This window comes from Meles meles, chromosome 3 (assembly GCF_922984935.1).
Source record: "Meles meles chromosome 3, mMelMel3.1 paternal haplotype, whole genome shotgun sequence".
Classification (NCBI taxonomy): domain Eukaryota; kingdom Metazoa; phylum Chordata; class Mammalia; order Carnivora; family Mustelidae; genus Meles; species Meles meles.
In genome coordinates, this window is record NC_060068.1 from 141,939,437 (window position 1) to 141,961,933 (window position 22,497).

The 22,497-nt window shown below is 51.3% G+C and overlaps 1 protein-coding gene across 1 annotated transcript in view; it reads left to right on the plus strand.

Moving 5' to 3' along the window:
- The first annotated feature begins 6,496 nt into the window (after positions 1-6,496).
- The window catches only part of CSF1R (colony stimulating factor 1 receptor), a 29,465-nt gene continuing 13,464 nt past the window's right edge, over positions 6,497-22,497 (plus strand). Inside the window, exons 1-9 of the mRNA XM_045999739.1 lie at positions 6,497-6,704; positions 10,658-10,915; positions 11,363-11,647; positions 13,016-13,152; positions 13,788-13,947; positions 17,316-17,502; positions 20,276-20,391; positions 20,576-20,696; positions 20,788-20,975. Coding sequence (XP_045855695.1) covers positions 6,656-6,704; positions 10,658-10,915; positions 11,363-11,647; positions 13,016-13,152; positions 13,788-13,947; positions 17,316-17,502; positions 20,276-20,391; positions 20,576-20,696; positions 20,788-20,975 — 1,501 coding nt within the window. The 5' untranslated portion in view covers positions 6,497-6,655. The remainder of the gene's footprint in view (positions 6,705-10,657; positions 10,916-11,362; positions 11,648-13,015; positions 13,153-13,787; positions 13,948-17,315; positions 17,503-20,275; positions 20,392-20,575; positions 20,697-20,787; positions 20,976-22,497) is intronic.

Below are 22,497 nucleotides of genomic sequence, written 5' to 3' on the forward strand. Positions count from 1 at the left end.
TCTGCTTAGCGGAGAGCCTGCTTCTCCCTCTCTCTCCGCCTGCCTCTCTGCCTACTTGTGATCTCTCTGTCTGTCAAATAAATAAATAAAATCGTTAAAAATAAAAAAAAGAAATAATTTATAAGATTTAGTTATTTGTGTTTTGTTTTAAAGATTTGACTTATTTATTTGAGAGAGAGTGTGAGATAGAGAGAAAGAGAGAGTGCATGAGCAGGTGGAGGGGTAGAGGGACAAGCAGACTCCCCACTCAGTAGGGAGCTAGCTGACTCTGGGCTCCATCCCAGGATCCGGAGATCATGACCTGAGCTGAAGGCAGATGCTTAACCAACTGAACCAAACAGGTGCCCCTAGTTATTTGTGATTGTTATTTTATTTTATTTTATTTCCCAGAATATAGTAATCTTGGTGAATGCTCCACGTGCCCTAAAAAGGAATGTGTATTCTGCTACCATTGAGTGGATTATTCTAGAAGTTTCAATTAGGTCAGGTTGGATTATAGCTTTGTTCAATATCCTTACTCTTTTCTCTCCCCCTGTGCTATTTATTATGGGGAGAGAAGCTTTGCCAAGGATTTGTCTCTCTGTTCTTTCCATTCCATGGATCTTATTTCCTATATTCCGAAGCTCTGCTCTAATTGAGGCGCGTATGCATTTGGAATCGTTACGTCATCAGGGATGATTGACTCTTTTGCCATTACGTAATGTCCTTCATTATGCTGAGACGTAGTCCGTGTCCGAAGCCTGCTTGGTCTGGTATCAGTGCTGCACACCAACCCTTTCTGATTATTGTTTACGTGGAATGTATTTTTCCATCCGTTTGCATTTATCTTGTCTGTGTCTTTATTTTTAGAGTAGGTTTCTTGTAGAAAGCAAATAGCGGGAGTGTGCTTTTTTATCCAACCTGACCATCTCTGTCTTCACTTAGTATGTTTGGGCTGCTTACCTCGAGGACACGAGCTGACGCTTAAGCTAATAAGACAAACCTCTCGTCTTGTTAGATGTTTCTTTTTGTTTTACCCGGTCCTTCCTTCCTACTCTTTTTCTTTCTTTGGATTAATTGACTATATTTCATGACTCTATTATGACTCCTTACCCATACTGTTGGCTTATAACATATACCTTTCAAACAATTATATTTTTTTTAGAATTAGACTTTTTTTTTTAGATTTTATTTATTTGACAGAGATCAGAAGTAGGCAGAGAGGCAGGCAGAGAGAGAGGGGAGAAGCAGGCTCCCTGCTCAGGGACTCGATCCCAGGACCCTGGGATCATGACCAGAGCCGAAGGCAGAGGCTTTAACCCACTGAGCCACCCAGGCGCCCCACCTTTTAAACAATTTTAATGATTATTCTAGATTTTTAAATATATATCTTTAATTAACCAAAACTTGCCTGCAAATCATATTATACTGCTCTAAATATAGTATAAGGGCCTTAAAGAGTGCACTTTCATGTCTTCTGTAATATCCTTATCCTACGTTGTACCCCCACCCACCCCAGAAGCCAGACACACATAATGCTCGGCCACCTTCTGTGCTTTAAGTTAGCCCACGCCCAGCCTGCCCTTGTTTCTGTAAAGTCAGGTCTCCCTGGAACACAGCTGTAGTCAATAGCTCGGGTGTCGTCTGCTGCTGCTTCTTTACAACGATGGCCTCGTTAAGCAGTTGCCACCCAAACTGAATGGCTTGCCAAACCTAAAATAGACACTATCCAGTTCTTTACCAGAAAATTTCAACAATGTCTGCTTCAGACAGTCTGTTATCTTCTTGAGGGAGAAGCAGGCTCTCTGCTGAGCAGGGAGCCTGGTGTGGGACTCGATCCCAGGACCTTGGGGTCATGACCTGAGCCAAAGGCAGGTGCTTAACCGACTGAGCCACCCAGGGGCCCCGACGTTTTTTGTTCTTTTTTTTTTTTTCTTTTGTAGTGCTGATCTCCTGGCAATGAATTTTATGGTTTTGTTTTTCTAAGAAAGTCTTGATCTCTTCTTCTTCTTTTTTTAATCGAGGTAAAATTCATGTAACATGGACTTCAACGCCCACTACTTCAATTCAGTGACGTCGAGTACACTGTGTTGTGCAACCATCTCCTCCCCCTAGCTCTGAGACATTTTCATCACCCCAAAAAGGAACACTCTCCCCTTCAAGCTGTCACTCCCCACTCCCTCTTCCCTCCAGCTCCTGGCAACCACCAGTCAGCTTTCTGTCTCTGCGGACTTTCGTATTCTGGATGTTTCATATAAAGGTAGTCATACTGTACGTGACTTCGTGTCTGGTTTCCTTCACTTAGCATAACGTTTTTGAGGTCTGTGCATGTCGTGACATTTATCAGTACTCATTCTCTCTTTTCTTATTATTTATTTTTTTTTTTAGTAATCTCTACAACCAGTGTGGGGCTCAGACTCACAACCCTGAGATCAAGAGTCTCGTGCTCTTCCCACCGTGCCTCCCATTCTCTTTATGGCTGAATAACATTCCGTTGTGTGGAGATGCCAGGAGTTTTGTCTATCCACTCATCAACCCCTTCCACCTTTTAGTTATCGTGAATACTGCTGCGTTAAACATTCATGTGCAGGGGCGCCTGGGTGGCTCAGTGGGTTAAAGCCTCTGCCTTTGGCTCAGGTCATGATCCCAGGGTCCTGGGATTGAGCCCCACATCGGGCTCTCTGCTTGGCAGGGAGCCTGCTTTCTCCTCTCTCTCCGCCTGCCTCTCTGCCTGCTTGTGATCTTTGTCTTCAAATAAATAAATAAAGCCTTTTAAAAAATTCATGTGCAAGTATTTGCTTGAATCTCTGTTTTTAATTCTTTTAGATATGCCTAGGAGTGGAATTGCTGGGTCATGTGGTAATTCTGTGTTTAACTTTTTTTTTTTTTTTTAAGATTTACTAATTTGTTTGAGAGAGAAACAGAGCATGCACGAGCTAGGGAAGGGGCAGAGGGAGAGGGAGAGAGAGAATCCTCAAGCGGACTCCCCGCTGAGCACGGGGCTAGATCCCAGAACCCTGGATCATGACCTGAGCCGAAATCAAGAGTGAACCTCTCAATTGACTAAGCCACCCAGGTGCCCCTGTGTTCAACGTTTTGACGGACTACCAAACTGATTACCACAGCAGCTGCACCATTTTATAGTCTCACCAGCAATGCGCAAGGGTTCACTTTTCTCCGCATCATTCACTTGTTATTTTCCGATTTTTCAATTATGGACAACCTAATTGGTATGAGTCTGTATCTCCTTGTGGTTTTGATTTGATGATGAGTGATGTTCGGCATCTTTTCACACTTGTTGGTCTTTGTACGTTTTCTTTGGAGAAATAGCTACTCAACTTTTTTGCTCACTTTTAATTGAGTAGTTTGCCTTTTTGTTGGTGAGTTAGAAGAGATACTTATATTCTGGAGATCGAATCCTTATCATACATATGATTTGCAAATATTTTCTCCCGTTCTGTGTGTTGTCTTTTTATTCTCTTGATAATGTCCTTTGATGCACCAAAATGTTGCATTTTGATGGAGTCCAACTTACTGAACTTTTCATTGCTTGTGCTGCTGGTGACATATTGCAGAGACCATTTCCATGCCTAGGTCATGAATATTTACCCTTATGTTTTCTTCTAAGAGTTTTTTAGTTGCTTTTCTATTTAAATCTGATCCTTTATAATTTTTATATATGGTGTGAAGGATCTAGCTTCATTCTTCTCTATGTGGCTATCCAGTTCTTTTAAGACCCTTTGTTGAAGACATTGTTTTTTCCACATTAACAGTCTGGGCACCTTTGTTGAAAATCAATTAACCATAGATGTAAAGGTTTATTTCTGGACTGTCAATTTTATTCTGTTTATCTGTATGTCTATCCTTATGCCAATACCACGCTGTTTTGGTATCTGTCGCTTTGTAGTAAGTTTTGAAACTGAGAAATGTGACTCTTCCAACTTTGTTCCTTTTTAAGTTTCTTTTGGTCACTTGGAGTCTCTTGAAATTCCATATGAACTTGAGAATCAGCTTTTCCATTTCTGAGCAAAATGCCACTGGGCTTTCAATAGGGACTTCTGGAACGTGCAGATCCCTTTGGAGAGGAATGCCAGCTTTACAATGTTTACATACAATATTTACAATACAGTACCAATCCATGAACACGAGATGTCTTTCCATTTATTTAGTCTTTTTAATTTCTTTCAGAAGTGTTTTGTGGTTTGCAGGGCAAATATCTTAAATCTTTTTGGTTAAAGTTATTCTCAAGTATTTTTACTCATTTTGGTTTTATTGCAAATAAAATAATTTTTAAACCTCTCTTTTGGATTGCTTATGGTTACTGAATAGAAATAAAATTGAGTTTTGTGTGTTGATCTTGTACCCTACAACTTTGATGAATTTATTAGCTCTAATGGGTTTTTTCCCCCCATAGATTCTTTAGGATTTCTCTATACATAGGATTATCTCATACGTGAAGAGAAATAGTTTTACTTCTTCCTTTTGACTTTGGATTTTTTCTTTGTGATTGCTCTGCCCAGAATTTCTAGTATAGTGTTGAACAGAGGCAGTGAAAGTGGAATCTTTGCCTTGTTCCTGATTTAAGGGGAGAAGCTTTCAATCCTTCACCATTGAATTAACTGTGAGTTTTTCACCCTTTTTTTTTTTTTTAAAGATTTTATGTATTCATTTGTCAGAGAGAGAGAGAGAGCACAAGCAGGGGGGAGCGGCAGGCAGAGGGAGAGGGAGAAGCAGGCTCCCCACTGTGCAGGGAGCCCCATGTGGGGTTCAATCCCTGGACCCTGTGATCATGACCAGAGCCAAAGGCAGATGCTTAACCAACTGAGCCATCCAGGTGTCCCTCATTTACGGTTTAATCATGTTAAAGATGTTGCCTTATATTCCTAGTTTGTTGGTGTTTGTCAAATTTTGTCAAATGTTTTTCCTGCATCAGTCAGGACGATCACATGGGTTTGTTTGTGTTTTTTTCCCCACTCTGGCAATGTAATGTTTTAGACTGATTTTCATGTATTGAACCGTCTTCGCATTTCTGGGATAAATCTCACTTGGTCCTGGTGTACAATCACTGTAATGTGCTGTTGGATTTGGCTTGCCAGTATTTTGCTGAGTAAGTTTACATCTATGCTCATCAGGGACATTGGTCTGTAGTTTTATTTTCTTGGGATGTTTTCATTTGGCTTCAGTATCAAGGTGATGTTGTCTTCATAGAACAAGTTGAAAATTATTCCCTCCTCTTCTATTTTTTGAATGAGTTTGAGAAGAATGGGGGTAAATTCTTTTTTGGGGGGGCAAATTCTTTAAGTAGTTTGTAGAATTTACCGGTGAAGCCATCTGGTCGTGGGTTTGTCTTTGTTGGGGGGTTTTTGTTTATTGATTTAATCTCTTTACTAGTTATAAGTCTATTCAGATTTTCTTTTTCTTCTTGAGTCAGTTTTGGTTGGTATTCATGGTTACTTGAGGTTCAAAACACTCTCCTGGAAAAAAGATGTATATATAAAATATATCACATATACCTGAACATGGAAAGACTAGTCATTTTCCTGGATCGATGTTATATGGGAATTTTTTTAGTTTCAAGAAATAACTTTACAACCATGTTATTTAGAAATAAGGAGGAAAACTCTAAGGGAATCCGTTAAAAGGGGTAAAAACAATTGACTGCAGGAAAGGAAGGAGCAGAAGAATGTTATTTTTCTGAAGAAATACAGCAGCAAAATTAGACCTTTCATAAAAACAAACAAAAAATAACTTAAGGGGCACCTGGGTAGCTCAGTGGGTTAAAGCGTCTGCCTTCGGCTCAGGTCATGATCCCAGGGGTCCTGGGATCAAACCCCGCATCGGGTTCTCTGCTCCGTGGGAAGCCTGCTTCCTCCTCTCTCTCTGCCTGCCTCTCTGCCCACTTGTGAACTGTCTGTCAAATAAATAAATCTTTAAAAAAAAAATAACTTAAGTGATGTAAAAAAAGTTCTACAACCAGGCTGTCTAGATCCAAATCTCACTTCTGCCACTTGGTAGCCCTGTAACCATAGTTAAATACTTTAACTATGTTTAAGGTGTTTGATCTCTCTGAGCCTCAGTTTTTCCATATGCAAAATGGGAATGGCAGTAGTGCCTATTACACAAAGGTTCTATGGAACTGGAGGAAACAGTGAATGTAAAGGGCTTAGCTGCGGAGAGTCCTGGAAATGGAAGCTTCTTGCTTCTATCATCAGGCTCTCCCAGAACAACCAAACTTTGCTTTTGGCTAAGCCAGACCTGCCTGGTCATCCTGGAGACTCCCCCATTTGTGCTACTGACTGCTTGACCTTGGGCATGTCTGTTTTCCCAGGATCCTTTGGAGGTGGCTTCAGAATGGCCCTAAACTTAGCCAGCTCCCCCAGGCTCAGGCTGGCCCTGTCCCAGTCTCCAACCCCTCCCTCTGGGGGTCATGGCTTTGTTTTCTTCTGAAGACCCAAGATTTCCAAACTCTGTGGTTGCCTTGCCTAGCTAAAAGGGGAAGAAGGAGATCAGCCCAAGGAGGAGGAGGAAGAAGAAAAGAAGAGAAACAGCTAGTACAGCAGAGAGGAACGTGTTCCCAGCGGTCCTGGTCCCTGTGGAGCTAGAAGCTAAGACCCCCTGCCCCCGTGCCTTGCCCACCCCTCAGCCTGCATCAGCCTGCCACCTCCCCACTGAGGCCATGGGCCCAGGGGCTCTGCTGGTCCTGCTGGGGGCCACAACTTGGCATGGTAAGAGCAAAACTGGGGACTCTGTGGGTTGGGCGGGGATGCGTGACAGGGAAGACCTCTGTGCAAGGATCCCATAAAACCTTGCCCGTCCCCAGGTGTCGCCGCTCTGGACCGCAGGTTTGCGTGTGTCCGCTTTGGAAAGGCAGTGGAGGGAAAAGAGGGTGTGTGGGGGTGGAACCAGCTCAGCCACGGCTGTGGATCTGTCCCGGCTCAGAGGTGGACACCCCAGGTGTCCTGAACAAGCCCCTGATGCCCCAGGACTTCAGTGTCCCCATCTATTCAATGGCAGGTGTTGGGGGCCATGGTGAGCTGGACTATAGAATGCTGTTCAGACTCCACTCTGCACACAGATTCCCTGGGGATCTTGTTACAATGTGCATTGTGACTCAGTAGGTCCCAGGTACAACATGAGATTCTGCATTTCTAACAAGTCCCTAGAAGATCGCGAGGCCGGAGAGCGCTGCGGACGTCTCTGCCAGCTCCCAGCCTGTGAGCCTTAGAGAGCAGGCAGGACCCGACTCAGAAAGGCCCGAGGGGGCAGCAGTCATTCCTTGGGAGGCGTGGGTAAGGGGCTGGAAGGGAGATAAGAGGTTAGCCTCTCTGGCCCAGGGCTCGGGTGAGGTGAACTTGGGAGGAGAGTAGAGGAGGACTAGAGGCGGGCCTGGGGGGAGGGCAGTGCGGGTCTCCCCAGCCAGAGTGCTCCCAGACACAGGCTGCCGGGTCTTGGCACAGGGAGCTGTGTGGCAGACCCCGTCCCACCTCCAGCTCCGGTGGCAGCAGCCCTGGCGGACTCCATCCCAGGAGGGCGCCTCACTGGAGGGGAGGGGCTGCTGCTTGGCTGGTAGCTTCAGTGATATTTTATCACATGCTTATTTAGGGGGATCTTAGGCCAGGATGGGGGTGGGGTGGGGTGAGATGGGAAGGTAGGCTCAGCTCTGGCCTCCCCATAGTTCTGCGGCTGCAGGATCCTGGGGAGAAGGTGTAACTGGACCCCAGTGAAGAGACGGCCCGCTGAAGGTCTTTTTGCGGCCCCGTCAATCTTCTGGGCTTGAGTGTCTGTTCTGTATTTGAGATGTAATTTACATACAGTAGAACTCTCAGATTCTTAATTGTACAGTCTGATGAGCTTGGACAAATGCTTATGCTTGGGTACCCACCACCCCAATAAAGACAGAAACTGTTCCCCTCTCTCCAGAAAGTCCCATGGGTTTTATTTCACTGCCTTGTCCTATCTGCCTGCCCAGCACCTGCTTGTGGGGCACTGTTGTGGGGGTGGAAAGGTTGTCTGGCATCTAGACCCAGAAGAAAGAAGATAGGAGGCAGCAGGCTAGAAGCCTCAGGTTTCAGCCCCACAGACAGTGGTGAGAGAGTAGGGGTGCAGGGGCGGCCGTGAGGGAATCAAGGGCCAGGTTCCAAACACCCTAGCGTTGGGGAGAGGCCCGCTAAGATTCTAGGATGAGGAGGGGCTATGTCCCAGGCCTTGGTGTGCGGTTTGGGGGCGGCATCGAGGGAGAGGAGTGGAGTTTGGGCCGCATCTCAGTTCTGGGAGCTGAGACGAGAGACAGGCACAGAAGGCAACCTTGGTCAATGTCCGCCAAGCCCCAGCCCCCACCCGCAAGGAGGATGGGCCTGAGCAGTCATTCTCTTCCCGCCAGCCAAACCAGCAGAGGGAAGTTAGGGGCAGAAGTGGAGGGTGTCAGCCTGGTCCTGCGTGAATATCTGGGACAACAGGACAGGACAAAACAGGACACATTTCTCTGACCACATTTCCAGGAGGCCGAGACAGGGGCTAGAGGGAAGGGGAGGGGAGGGGAGGGGAAGGGGAGGGGAGGGGAGGGGAAGGGCAGGGAAGGGGAAGGAGAAGGTGCCACTGAGACCGGGTGGGTGCGGAAGCGGAACCCAGCGAGAATCACAGAATCTGAGACCTCGGATGAAACTGTGACCTTGAAAAGTGAAGAACTTTCGGCTCAGGTGGTTAAGCGTCTGACTCTGGATCTCAGCTCAGGTCTTGATCTCAGGGTCGTGAGTTCAAACTCTACGTTGGGGTCCACACTGGGCACGGAGCCTACTTTAAAAATAAAATTAAAAATTTAAAAATTTAAAACTTTAGATACTAGAGTGTCAGGACCAAAAGGGGGGTCAGAAATGTCACAACAAGCAGTAGCCCAGGGCAAAAGCGGTGGACCGGGCCTGGGGCCGCTTTGGCCTCCCTGAATCCTCCCGGGACCTCCCAGGAGGAAAGGAACTATTCCCATTAGAAGGAAGAGTAGCCTGAGGGCCAGAGAGGGTAAGCAACGCCCCCAGCATAAGGGAGAACCAAATGTCAGGCCTAGTGGATGTGACCCCACAGCCCGAGCTCGTCCCTGCGGTCAAGCCCTAGCCGGGAACCCATGTTGCTGCAGCTCGGCTGGGATTCGCCCACAGCCCAACAGAAATGACGCTTGCCCCTCTCTCCGGGGGTCACGTGGCCCAGCACGGACACAACCCCCAGGCGTTGGCCTTGGCAGTGTTCACCAGTGCGCTGGATTCTTTATGCTGACCGGAAGTTCAGGCAGCAAGGCCAACCCCTCTAGATGGTATAACAGCAAAACACCAATGAGACCATCCTGGAAGAACTCGACAGAGAAATCTTTCCAGGTCTGGAGTCTGTGTAGGCATGGGGAGGAAAAAACCCGCTTCGGCCACATTTGTGCAGGACAGTGGAGAACCGTGGATTCAGCTGAAGCCAGGACCCTGTCCCTGGAGTGGAGGGGCCGGATTCAGTGGGGACACCCAGCTGCTTCAGTGGCAGAGCCAGGCCCTGCAGCCCAGAATGTTCCAATGTGCTGCAGGTGGCCCTCCCTCTTCTGGGGGTCTCTCTGTGGGAGAGGGGTCGGTAGCCAGGAGGGCCAGGAAACAGAAGTGAGAAGGGCTGCAGGCTGAGCGGAAACTAGGGGCCGGGCTGGACACCAGCAATGTGCTTCCGCCCACACGGGCTCGGGGGGCGCCTGGCTGCCCTTCCAAGGCCTTGAATCAGCTCTCACTTCCCTCCTTTGCCCCTATTTTAGGCCTGGAGAAATGCTGACACGGCAGAGGCAACGGGCCTTCTTCCCGGAGGGCCTGATAGGGGTTTCAAGTTCTCTTTTTTCCTTCAAGAAAATTTTCCTTAAAAGAGATTGGCTTCCTAGTAAACACAGCAGTGCCGCGTGCTGGGCTCGGCTGAGCCGCCCTTATGGAGTGTTTATTTGGTGACAGATGAGGTTCCAAAGGTCCCTCATGCGCTCAATCCTCCTGACATCCCGAAAAAGTGCACAATTATTGCCCCCACTTTGCAGGCGGGGCACCCGCGGCACAGAGCCCCTGAGCCGTCCCACTGTGCGGCAGGGCAGACGTCCAGTGGTGGGAATGGGCACGACACGGGACCCCGGTACCCTTCTAACTCTGCTGGGCCAGCAACCCACGACCCTTCTCTTTTTCCCAATATGGATCAAGTCGGAGGACTTTGCACGAACATTCCATTCGCTTGTTTTTTCCGTTGCTTGTTCGAGCCCCCTGCTTTGAGCCAGGTCCTGGGTCTGGAACTAGGGACACAGCCCATTTTGTACATGGGGCCAAAAGGGTCCGCCCGTGGGGAGGACGTTGCAGTCACAGCTGGGAAGGCTGAGGCAGGAGGCTGGGGAGGACCCGCGGGACCGCAGCTGCCTGGGTGCCCAGAAAGTTCCCAGGTCCCGTTTCTCAGAGGAAGGGGCTGCTGGACATCGGGCCCTCCCTGAGCAGATTGGAAATGGGGGGCTGAGCAAATGACAGAGAGGGCCAAGACTTGCTTAATGTGACCCCCAGTCACAGCTAAACCCCAGCACCGCACATCTCCTGCCAGGAGGACCTCAGAGGCTAGGATCATCAGACCAGCGCGTGTCTCCTCAGGGCTTACTTCTGTCCCCTATTCACCACCTCCCCCCTCCCCCTGCCACCAGTTCAAGGAGTCCCCGTGATAGAACCCAGCGGCCCTGAGCTGGTCGTGGAGCCAGGCACGACGGTGACCCTGCGTTGTGTGGGCAACGGCAGTGTGGAATGGGACGGCCCCATCTTCCCCTACTGGAACCTGGACGCTGAGGCCCCCAGCAGCACCCTGACCACGAATAATGCCACCTTCCTAAACACTGGGACCTATCGCTGCACGGAACCCGGAAGCCCACTTGGGGACAGCGCCACCATTCACCTCTACGTCAAAGGTGAGGACTCTGGGCCAACTCATTCCCAAGACGCCTGGCCCAACAGGCCCCATCAAGAATGGGCAAGAGGGCTGGACCCTAACATTAACAACCACAATACAGCATCTCCACCCCAAACGAGGGCCTGCCCTTGACCATATCCGGTGGCAGTGCTTCCAATTCAACGTAGTTCTCATAGCAACCATGTGACATAGGTGCCGCGATTATGCCCATTTTCCAAAGGCTCAGACAGGTTGAGTCATCCACCCAAAGTCACCCAGCACCAAGTAGGGGGGCTGAGTCTGGCTCTAGCAACCTCCACTCAGAAGCATCCGCGGGGCTGCTCTGGTACATGATGTGACCTCAGGCAAACCATCAGCCTCTCCGAGCCTCCCCATCCCCAGGGTCCAGGCACCGCTTAGCCTGGTGGAGGGAGGACAGTTGTAACCCTATATCCCTCTACCCCAGACCCTGTCCGACCTTGGAAGGTGCTGGCCGAGGAGGTGACGGTAATGGAAGGTCAGGACGCGCTGCTGCCCTGCCTGCTCACCGACCCTGCATTGGAGGCTGGCGTCTCGCTGATGCGGGTGCGTGGCCGGCCCGTCCTGCGCCAAACCAACTACTCCTTCTCGCCTTGGTATGGCTTCACCATCCATAAGGCCCAGTTCATGGAGACCCACGGCTACCAATGCAGTGCCCGGGTAGGCGGCAGCACGGTGACATCGATGAGCATCTGGCTTAAAGTGCAGAAAGGTGCGTGGGGCTGGGAGGGACAGGCCAGGGCAGAGGGCAGGGCTGGAGAGCCGGCAGACACGGGAGCCAAGGGAGGGCCCTGGCCTGATGGGGAACAACGGACCATCCCTCTTCTTTCACTTCTTCCTTCCAACTGCACCATGGTCATCCACGGGGCGCCTGTGGGGGCAAGACAAGCAAGGTGTGCTGGGCAGAAAGAGACAGCCTGGGACAGTCTGGGTGGGTGCACGCGATAGCTCTCATGGTGGAGGTAACAATGGTGTGAAGTCTCCCCCTTCCAACCGGCTAGGTTGGTACACAGGATTCTCGTTTCTGAAAGGCCTGGCATGAGTGTGCAGGACCCCAGGCTTGACAAGTGTCTTAATAAAGGAATCAGGTTCCTGCAACGAGGGCCAGGGTCACAGCGCCTTGGCTCTGAAGCCATGAAACCTGTTTGGGAAGTCACAGGACCCCACCATGTGGGCAGAGGGGGCCTTTAGGTCTCTTTCCCCCTCACTCCATCTGGCAGAGCCCTGGGCCCTTGGCGACCTTGGATGAGTCCTTTAGTGGCTCTGGGCCTTGAGAAACTGGATTAGATCATCTTTCAACATAAGCAGTAGCCATGAACTTGAATTCAATGCCTGCTCTGCATCGGGCACTGTACAAGCTGCTGGGGATAGCGTCATCTTCCAGGGGGAGACAGAATAGAGAGAGCAAATAACAGGCCAACTGATCCACAAGAAGTTGCGCTGGAGAAAGCTGGATGTGTGTGGGCTGGGGGAGGCTCACCCAGCTGACCAGTCACAGAAGTTTCTCAGAACAGAAGGTTTGGAGGGTGAAAGCGGCTGCCGGCTCCCAGTGTGGAAGGAAGAGCACTCCAGAAACGGGGAGGGGGGGGCAGGGTGGCGAGTGTGCAGTTTCTGGTGGGAAGGCCAGTGAGGTTGCAGAGCGGGGCATGAGCACAAGGCGGCAGGTGCTTGGGGGGTCGGTCATGGGCCCGGGCTTGCATCCCAAGAGTGATGGGAAGCCACTGGATACTGGCCCAGGAGACGCACGTGATCCAATCCACGTTCCTGAGAGCCCCCTCGGACTGCTTCGAGGAGTCTGCATCGTGCGGGGGTCCGAGGGGAAGTGGGGGCCTTCTAGGTGGGTGTTGCAGGTGCCCAGAGCAGAACACAGGGTGAGACTGGGGAGAGGTGTGGTGACAAAGGGGAGTGGACTTCTCAGAGTCTGTTTCAAAGACAAGACGAGCTGTAGAGGCCTTTGGGCTGCCTCCCAGGATTTTCAAGGGGATGTGGGGAGGCCCCAGCCAGTTTCTGGCCTGTGGCAGGGAGCAGAGTGAGGACAGCTCCAGCCTGGCTGTTCATGGGTCGCTTCCCCTGACCTCAGTCATCCCAGGACCCCCGACCTTGACACTGGAACCTGCAGAGCTGGTACGGATTCAGGGAGAGACTGCCAAGATCGTGTGCGCAGCCAGCAACGTTGATGTTAACTTTGACGTCTTCCTCCAACATGGAGACACCAAGGTCAGTCCGTGGGAAGACAGCAGGGGGAAGGGTGCCCATCTTCCCTGCACACCACGTACTGCAGGATGGCGCCCCAACCCCGCTACCAGCTGGTTCTCTGGACTGAGGGCACAGCCCAGGCCATAAGATCTTACTGCCATTCAATAACTAATTCAAAACCAGGACTTGGGCTCATGCCACGGATTATTGTTGGAGGGGGGGAGGTGGTATTCTTCCCCCTTGACCCATGAACTTTGCCCCAGCCTGTAGAAAAGAACCAGAGGTCAGTTCACCTCTGACTTAGCAAGGGGTTCCTTGGCCACCTTGAAGCCCAGGAATATAAAGGCCATTTCAGAAAGACGAGGAGAGGGGGAAGCAGAGGGAGTATCCCCAAATGGCATCGGACAGCTTCTAAGAGCTCCTCCCTGCCCCACTGTGTCTACCCCTATTTACATGTAATAACTCGTTATTCTTCACTACAACCCTAGGAGCATGGGCTGGTGTTCATCCCATTTTACAGATGAAGACTGAGGCTCAGAGTTCAGTCCCTTGCCCAAGGAAAGGCAGATAGTAATCTTTAAAGGCTGACAATTCAAACTCAGTTTTCTAATTCCTAAACAATGTTGCTATCCCATTTTCACTCCTTCTGACTATAGCTCACAATCCCTCAACAATCCGACTTCCAAGGTAACCAGTACCAAAAGGTCCTGACCCTTGAGCTCGATCACGTAGGCTTCCAAGATGCGGGCAACTACTCCTGCGTGGCCACCAATGTCCGAGGCATCAACTCCACGTCCATGGTCTTCCGGGTGGTAGGTGAGCATCAGGGTGATGGGGGGAGGGCTGCCAGGGATCCCGGAGTGAGGGAGTGTGTAGGGAGATTGGGAAGGAGGGGGCTGATGGTGGAGGGAGCCACACCACTGGGAGCCTTCCCAGATCCTTCCCCAGAATCCCTCGCTCCCCTCCCAGAGCTCCTCCAGGGCATTCCTGCCTTCTGTTTTGTGACTGGCCTCCAGGAGCTCCCTATTAGACTGCTGTTCTCTCCTTCATTCATCCTTCATGCCTGGAACAACCATATCACGCGGACACAGGAGCAGACAATGCTCATCCCACGAGATCATGCAGGAAGTGCGGGGTTGCTGGGAACACCAAGCCCCGACCCCCCCACCCCCCAGGCCTGGCTTGGACAAAGTGGCCTAAGCTAGGCCCCAAAGAACAGAGGCAGGTTAGCGAGGCAGAAGAGTGGGAAAGGACAGGCAAGAGTGTGTCTTGTGTCATGTGGAAGGCCCAAAGGGAAAGAGACGTGGAGAGAAGCTGCCCGTGGCAGGGCTGTGAGTGGTGTGACATGTGGCCAGAGAGAAGCAGGGATGGAGGCAGCGTCCAGATGGTAAAGCGGCCGGTGGTTTGCAGCCCATCCTGTTGGGAAGTCATTGAGAGTTGAAGAGAGAGTGACGGGATCAGACGTGTGGCGGGGTACGTCATGGTGGCCAGCAGCCCACACTCCTAGCAGTCACTGTCTCATAGTTGTGAGAATTAAGTGAATCAATCTATCTATCTATCTACTCTGGCCCAGAGTAAACGCTAAGTGTGCACAGGAGAGGTCATCTGAGAAGTCCAGTCCAATGTCCTGTGCTTTGGATGTGAGATCGGAGGCTGGACAAGCTAAGAGGGAGTTTCTCAAGGTCAAGACGGGCTGAGTGATTGCAGTCTGGCCACGCCTTGTGTGTTCAATGTTATGGGAGACAGAGGGGCGTTGGGGAGAGCACGCATGACCATCACCCCCCAAGAGCAGCGGCGCTGCATGAGGCTTGCCGTCAATGTGAGCTCCGCCCAGGGCTGGGAGCCATGCGCGGTGAAGGAGGAGAGGAGCACAGCGAATTGTTGCCCGGGGTGGGCTCTGAGCCTGAGTGTTTCCCACGGCCCGGGTACAGCAGTCACTCCGCGTTTGTGTTCGCGCCCACTTCTGGTCAGACACGGCTCTGGAAGGCTGAGGACACGGCCGCACACACGGAGGCCCCTGCCCACGGGAAGTTTGCGCTCCAGTTGGGGAAAGACCAGCAATGAGCTGACGTAAATTCTGGAGACGAAACCAGTTCTCTAGGGTTTGCTGTTTAAAATAGGGCATCCTCAAGGACGGTCTCACGGGTCAACTGCTATCTGAGCCATGGCGTGAAGCTGACGGAGGTGTAAGCTTGCAGGTGCGCGGCAGCACGGAGCCCCGGGCAGAGGGCGAGCGGTACTGTGTTTGCCACGTGCAAGAAACGAGCCGGCCAGCGTGGCCAGGGTGGGGCTCAGGCGAGATCAGAGGGGTGAGCGGGAGAGGTGGCAGTTTCCACAGGGCCCTGGAAGCGGACGGAAGGACTTGGGTCTTCTCCCCTTGAGAGAGATGGGGCGCCATGGGAGGGTCTGAGTAACGGAGTGTGATACCATCTGACTTGCATGTAATCAGATTTAACATGGTTTTCCCGTGCTGCGCAGAGGGTAGAAGCAGGGGGACAAGGTAGGAGGCTACTGCGATTACCCAAGCTAGAGGAGAGAGTGGCTTGATTGAGGCGGTGTGGTGGAGGTGGTGGGAGGGTGGATGGAGGACAGGTAGACAGATAGATGGCCGCGGGGGTGAGAGAGAAGAGGACAGAAGCCTTGCCTTGAAAGCTCACAGGCTAGTTGGATAGAGAGGATGGCTACCCAAAGGGAGAAGCAGATGCCGGAAATAGCTTAGATGTGGTGCCTAATGAATGTGTAGTCCAGAAGGGGCACAGGAGTCCAGGGCAGGGAGGGTTCCCTGTGGCCTGGACTGGGGGGCGGAAACCCCTGACAGGGATAAGCTGTGAAGGATGAGAAGGCTTTAAATAGAAAAGAGGAAGAGGACAGGGCTCCTGGTGGAGGAAATGGCTTGAACAAAACCTCCAAGGTAGGAAAGACTGTGGTGTGTTGGTGTGTTCGGGGGATGTTAAGAGACCCAGATGTGTGTGTGTGTGTGTGTGTGTGTAGGAAGAGGGGGCTGGCTAGAGGAGGCCAGGGGGCATAAAGAGGAGACTTGATTGAGAAAGGCTTGAATGCCACTTTGTCTGGTGGAGGCGATAGGGAGACATAAGGGCGTTAGAGCAGGTGTATCACCGGATACAAGAGTGAATTTTAGGTTTCATAGAACTGAGTAAGAAGAGGAACCCTTAGAGATCATATAGTCCAGGGCTTTTTGCAAAGTCTTGGGGACTTAAAACTTTTCAGGGGTTTCCCTGAGAGGCATGGAGAGGCTGAGTGAGCGGGGATCCTTGCCATAGCTCCTTTTTGTGCGATTCAACCAGAGCAACTTGATTTGAATTCATGCAAGCTTTAATTAGAAGAAAGTAGTCTGGACTTTTTCAGGCATAGGGAGCAGAAATCAACTTGAGCTAGCCTGATCACAAGAAGATTCTTTATTGGCCTTCTAGCTAAAAAAAACTGTGGATAGGAGCGTCAGGTAAATCGGATCTAGAGGTTCAGTTGATGTGGACAAGAACTCATCGCTTCTCACCTCTACCTCTCAGCTCCACATTTTTCTTGTGGACTCCTTGTCACATTGGGCTTGACAACCCCAGTGACATTAGGGCCTCTCCTTTCCTAGCACTCCAACAAAAACCATGGAAATAAGTGTCATAGGACCTGTGGGCTCATGAATTACCCAAACCACTCACTGGTCCAAAGGGGACATGCTACTTTGATTGGCTGGCCTGGGTCACATGCCCCCTTAGAGCTGGATGTGGAAGCTTCATTGCCCCAACTAGTAGCAGGAGAAGGGGAAATGGGTGAGGGTGTCCAAAAAACCCCCCAAAAATGACAACAAAAAAAGCAGACTTTTTTTTTTTGCCACTGAAAAAATTTCAAAAAGTTGTAACAACACAAGTATATTCAATCTCTTTGTTATATAAATAAGGATCTAGAGGTACCAAGGAGGATAGGAATTAGTCCAGGTTCTCCCAAGAACTCAGCAAAGAGAAGAGTTTGGACTTCTGTGGGGCAGTGGTGGGAGGGGAGGTGTCAGAAGGCGAGTCTTGGTTAGGGGCAGGGGCTAGAAGCCTGGCACACAGTAGGCACTCAGGAAGCCACCAGCTGAATGGCTGAATCAATGGGTAGATCACCAAATGAGCAACCAAACAGAGACATCTTCCCACTAATGCCAGATCTGTATGTATTCTGCTTTCCAGAGAGAGCCTACCTGAACTTGACCTCCGAGCAGAACCTCCTCCAGGAGGTGACTGTGGGTGAGAAGGTCAATCTTCAAGTCCAGGTGGAGGCCTACCCAGGCCTGCAAGGTTTGAACTGGACCTATCTGGGACCTTTCTCTGACCACCAGCCCAAGCTCAATTTTGTCACGATGAAGGACACATACAGGTACGGCCTATGAGCTCCCATCATAACCCACAACCACAAGGGGAATGCTTCAGCCAGAAGGCAGGACACTGACTGGGTCATGTCTCAACCTTCCTGGTGACCTGGAGCAAATCCCTTCCCCTTTCTGGGTGTCACTTGCCCTGACGCTAGAAGCTCAATATCAGTCATCTGTGTTTGACTAGGACAAAATTGGCTTGCCCCTCTGTCCCACATCCTTGGCAAGTCCCATGCCACCCTCAAGAATTCTACCATTTCCTGGGACGTGCATTCTCATGCTCACTCGAGAACTCCGAATCCCATCAGTCTCTTCTTTTGTGGCCAGTCCAAATGTAGAAGACACTGTTCCATGATTTCTACTCCTAGGTACACTCCTAATAATGATGGCTCAGGGGAGTCTGCCATGTAAGCCATGGGCTTGGGGGGCAGAGAGAATCAACACCACACCAACACAGATACATCAAAATTCTTTAAAGGCCTGTGGTTACCCACCCCTGAGAATTTCTCCCTCATTCTTCTCCACAGGCTCAAAATGCTTCTCCTAAAGTACCATCTGACTCTATCTCCTCTTTCCTCCCTTCTCTCCACTTCCAGAATCTGGCTCCTCCCCACGCACAGCACATTAGAAGTCCATTTCCTGTCTCCTTACATCCTCGGGGTGTCACTTGCCCCTCCAAAGTGGTCTCACAGGTAGTTTCCTACGTAAGAGCCTTCTCCACGGGAGGAACACCAATACCATTTGTTAAAACGATAGCTTCTTTACCCACTTGTGTCTGAATGAGAGCACGGCTCTCAAGGAGAGCAAGTGTGTGCTGTGCGTGCAACCCATTCCCCTCGCACACTCTTGACAGACATCTCTAATCCGCTGTTGAGCCTTTCCCCGCAGGGTCCGAGTGCAGCCTCCGAGTCCTTCTTGACACAGTCTCTCAGCCAGTATTTTCATTATGACTCAGGAGAAGAGACGTGTTGGCCATTATTTGGGGATTTGCTAGATATTTGCTAGGTAATCCCTTAGCCATCTTCTAATTCCAGAACTCTCTGGGGTTTTCTTCCTAGCTCCTGAAGCCCAGACCTCATGAATGCCTGGCCTCCAGTTTGCCAATTGTCAGAATCAAAACAGAACAAAATGTTCAACAGGACAAAAATGTTCCCTTGTCCTCATTTTTCTCCTCTCAGTTCCCTTCTCATTCATTCTGGTCAGGATTTCCAGCTTCCCTTTGTCTAAAGCAGAAGTTCTGAATCTGGAGTCTATAGACCCCTGCGAGGGGGTTGGTCCACGGACAGGTTTCAGGTGTCCAAATGCAACAGGGACAGTGCAGAAACAAACCATGGAGATCCCTCCAAACATGGTAGTGTGGGATCATTTGGCACAGGGCAGATAAGCCTGGGCACCCAACAGCCGCAAAATTGAGCTCATGTGATGGGTGTGTTCATATGGTGACTTTGAGTCATGCAAAAAAGTTAAATTCTTTTTTTTTAAAGTTTTTATTTATTTATTAGACAGAGATCACAAGTAGGCAGAGAGGCAGGCAGAGGGGGCGGGGGTGGAGGGAAAGCAGGCTCCCTGCGGAGCAAAGACCCCCAATGCTGTGCTCGATCCCAGAACCCTGAGATCACAACCTGAGCCGAAGGCAGAGGCTTAAGCCACTGAGCCACCTAGGTGCCCCAAAAAGTTAAATTCTTTCCGTTTAAGAGGTAGATGTGTAGAGGGGTTCTGTAGGCCAAAGGTCTGGCTAAATGAGAGTGCCCTTTGAATACCATATGTATTAGTCCAGTATAATGTATAATTAAATGCTATATTCGACTTTAAAAAACTTATTTATTACCTAAACAATACATGTCCATTAAGGAAATGCTAAAATAGAGCTTAAGAAAAAAAAATGAAAAATTGCCTGGAATCAGCTGAGAATAAATTATATTGTCCGCATCTGCTTCCAGGTCTTCTGTAACAAAGGGCACCGTTGAACTGCGTAGCTACAATGAGTTGGGCTCTGTGTCAAGCACCCTGAGTTTATGTCCCTTTAATACTCAGACCAAGCCTGTGGATGAATTATCTCAGTGTCACCCTCATAGAAAAGGAAGCAAAGGATCAGAGAGGTTAAGTGCTTATCTAAGATCAAACAGCTAAGACAGCGCAAGAACTTGAACCCCAGTTTCTGTAGCCCCGCGGGTACATCCTGACTCTCATCCCGCTCACAGTCCATCCTGGCAGGCCTGGTGTTTTAGGAACAGCAGCTAGCCTGGGTGCTGGTGTTTTGAGCAGGGACTGCTTAGCCCAGTGACGATGGTGAAAGGAGGTACAGTTAGTGCAAGGCCTGGGATGTGCCGTCCAGTATCGGCACTTCACGGACATCATTTCTATTAGACCTCAGAACAAAACCACTTTACAAGTGAGAGAAGCAGGGAGGCCTGGACGGCTCAGGTCGTGATCCCAGGGTCCTGGGATGGAGTCCCCATGGGGCTCCTTGCTCTGCGTGGAGCCTCCTTCTCCCTCTGCCTGCTGCTCCCCCTGCTTGTATTCGCTCTCTCTCTCTGACACATGAATAAATAAAATCTTAAAACAAATGAGAGAAGCAATTAAGGAAATTGGGTTGGTGGTTTTCCTATGTCTTAATGGCACTCAGCCTGGGTCCCTGGCTCAGCCAAGGCCCTTGTGTCCCGGACACTTTACCAAAAATAAAACAAAGCCCTTTAGGAAGGTTGTCTGAGCCCACTGTCTTGCAGGGGCCATACCAGAACTGGGGTTCACACCAGATGGCTTGCCCCCCTTGTGCAGGTACACCTCTATCCTCTCCCTGCCTCGTCTGAAGCCCTCAGAGGCCGGCCGCTACTCCTTCCTGGCCAGAAACACTGGAGGCGAGAGTTCTCTGACCTTTGAGCTCACGCTGCGCTGTGAGTGATGCAGCAGGTGGGCGGGGGTGGGGCGGACAGGGGCTATGGGAGATTAAGGTTCGTGGGGCAGCCTGTACAGCCCTGAGGCTTGCAGATGGGCATGGAGGGTTCAGAGTGGTCAGACAGGGCACATGGGGCCTCTGGGGCTGATCCCTCCCTCTTCCACCCCTTCTTTTCTGCTCAGACCCCCCAGAAGTGAGGGTCACATGGACTGTCGTCAATGGCTCCGACGCACTGCTCTGTGAAGCCTCCGGGTACCCCCAGCCCCATGTGACATGGCTGGAGTGCAGGAGCCACATGGATAGGTAGGCGGCTCTGGTCTCCCTCGTCACCCCAGGCTGAGGGGCCGAGTGGCGGGGTGTCCTGACACTCTAAGCCACGCTCTGCTCTTCCCAGGTGTGATGAGGCCCAAGGGCTGGTCCTGGAGGACTCACACTCGCAGGTGCTGAGCCGGGAGCCCTTCCACAAGGTGATCGTCCATAGCCTGCTGGCCATGGGGAGCTTGGAACACAACCGGACTTACGAGTGCCGGGCCCTCAACACTGTGGGGAACAGCTCCCAGGCCTTCAGGCCCATCTCTGTAGGTGAGCCTTTGCCCCTCCCAGGCAGGGTGGGAGGTGAGCCCAGGAAACTGCCCCAGCCCCAGGGAGCCAGGGAGCCCGGGCCTGAGTGCCAAAGTGAACAGGTCCCAGCCTTACTGAGTTCCGCGTCTCTGGGCCCAATGCAGCCGCCTCCTGACAAAAGGTCTCCTGCAGAGGCCAGGTGGAGGATCTAGAACCCATGGGACCAGCAGCAGGGAGGAGAGGAACAGAGGGCAGGAAGCCATGAGGTCCAGGGAGACACCAGCTGGAAGCGTGGCCTCATCTGGCCCTTCTGCTCATTTTCCTGCTTTTGAACTCCCCCATGAACTCACAAGCATGTATTTGTCATGAGCTGTGTGCCAGGCACTCACCTGGTGCCGGGGAGCAGGATGTCCATGGAGATTAGAGGCTGGGGAGAAACACAGGCCAACTGCACCCCAGGGCCAGCCCCAACCGCTTCCTCCATTCCTCCTGGACTATCTTCCCTCCAGAGACACAGTCCTATCCGATCGGGGTCACTGTCCCCGGGTGGGGCTGATGGCCAGCCCCGGGCACTGACGCAGGCTGGGTCTCTTCAGAGGAAGGCATGCCTCTCCCCGTGTGGCACAAAGGCCCCAGCTGTCTGAGAGCAAGAGGCCCACAGCTGCGGAGATCCACAGCCCCTCCAGACTTCCACCAACTGGGACTCAGCACCGCTGTGTGCCAGGCCCCAACCAGACTCTCTGGGCAGACAGCACAGAATGGAAGCCTCTGTCTGGCTCAGAGATGGCCGTGCAGGTGCCTTGAAGCCGCTGCGACTGGGGCCGGACGCCACACGCCCGCGGCCTGTGGCTGCTCAGCCTCACTGCTCGGGGTCAGCAAACCTTCTAAACGGCTGTTCCACTGAGTGCGCCCCCTATGCCAGGCACTGAGCTCCTCACGGTCATTATCTCCCTGGGCTCATACGACCCTAGGAGGTTAGCACTGTGTTCCTTCCCACTTGGGAGATGAGGAACCGGAGGCTTAGGGTGAAGTCCCACATTCGATGTCACACGCCTCCTAAGTGGCAGAGGTGAGATTTGGCCTCAGACCCACACTGTTGATCTGGGCAAGAGGATGGACACTGTGTCCTTTAAACATATTAAAGGAAGTAAGATTATGGATCTGGAGGAGGAGACCCAGGGGCTATAAGCGAAGATTTCAGACCCTAAGAAGGGCTATGTGGCTCCAAGGGGCGCTCGGGAAAGCAGCGGGGGAAAGGCCGGGAGGACAGATTTCAGGCTAACCTCTAGGTCTTTCTGTCTGAGCTGCCTGAAGGTGCAGGGGGTGGACACCCATCACTGGGGTGTGTGTGTGTGTGTGTGTGTGTGTGTACAAGCCACAGCTGGGCACGAGGCCAGTCTGCTGCAGAGAAGGGGGTACTGCGTGACCCGAGGGGCTCCCCAGCCACAGGCTGTGACTCCAGGCAGGGTCTGGGGCTGGGCAGGAGCAGAACTGGAGGGGATGTTCTCCCGGCCCCTGCATGGGGGAGGGTCTATAGGAAGAC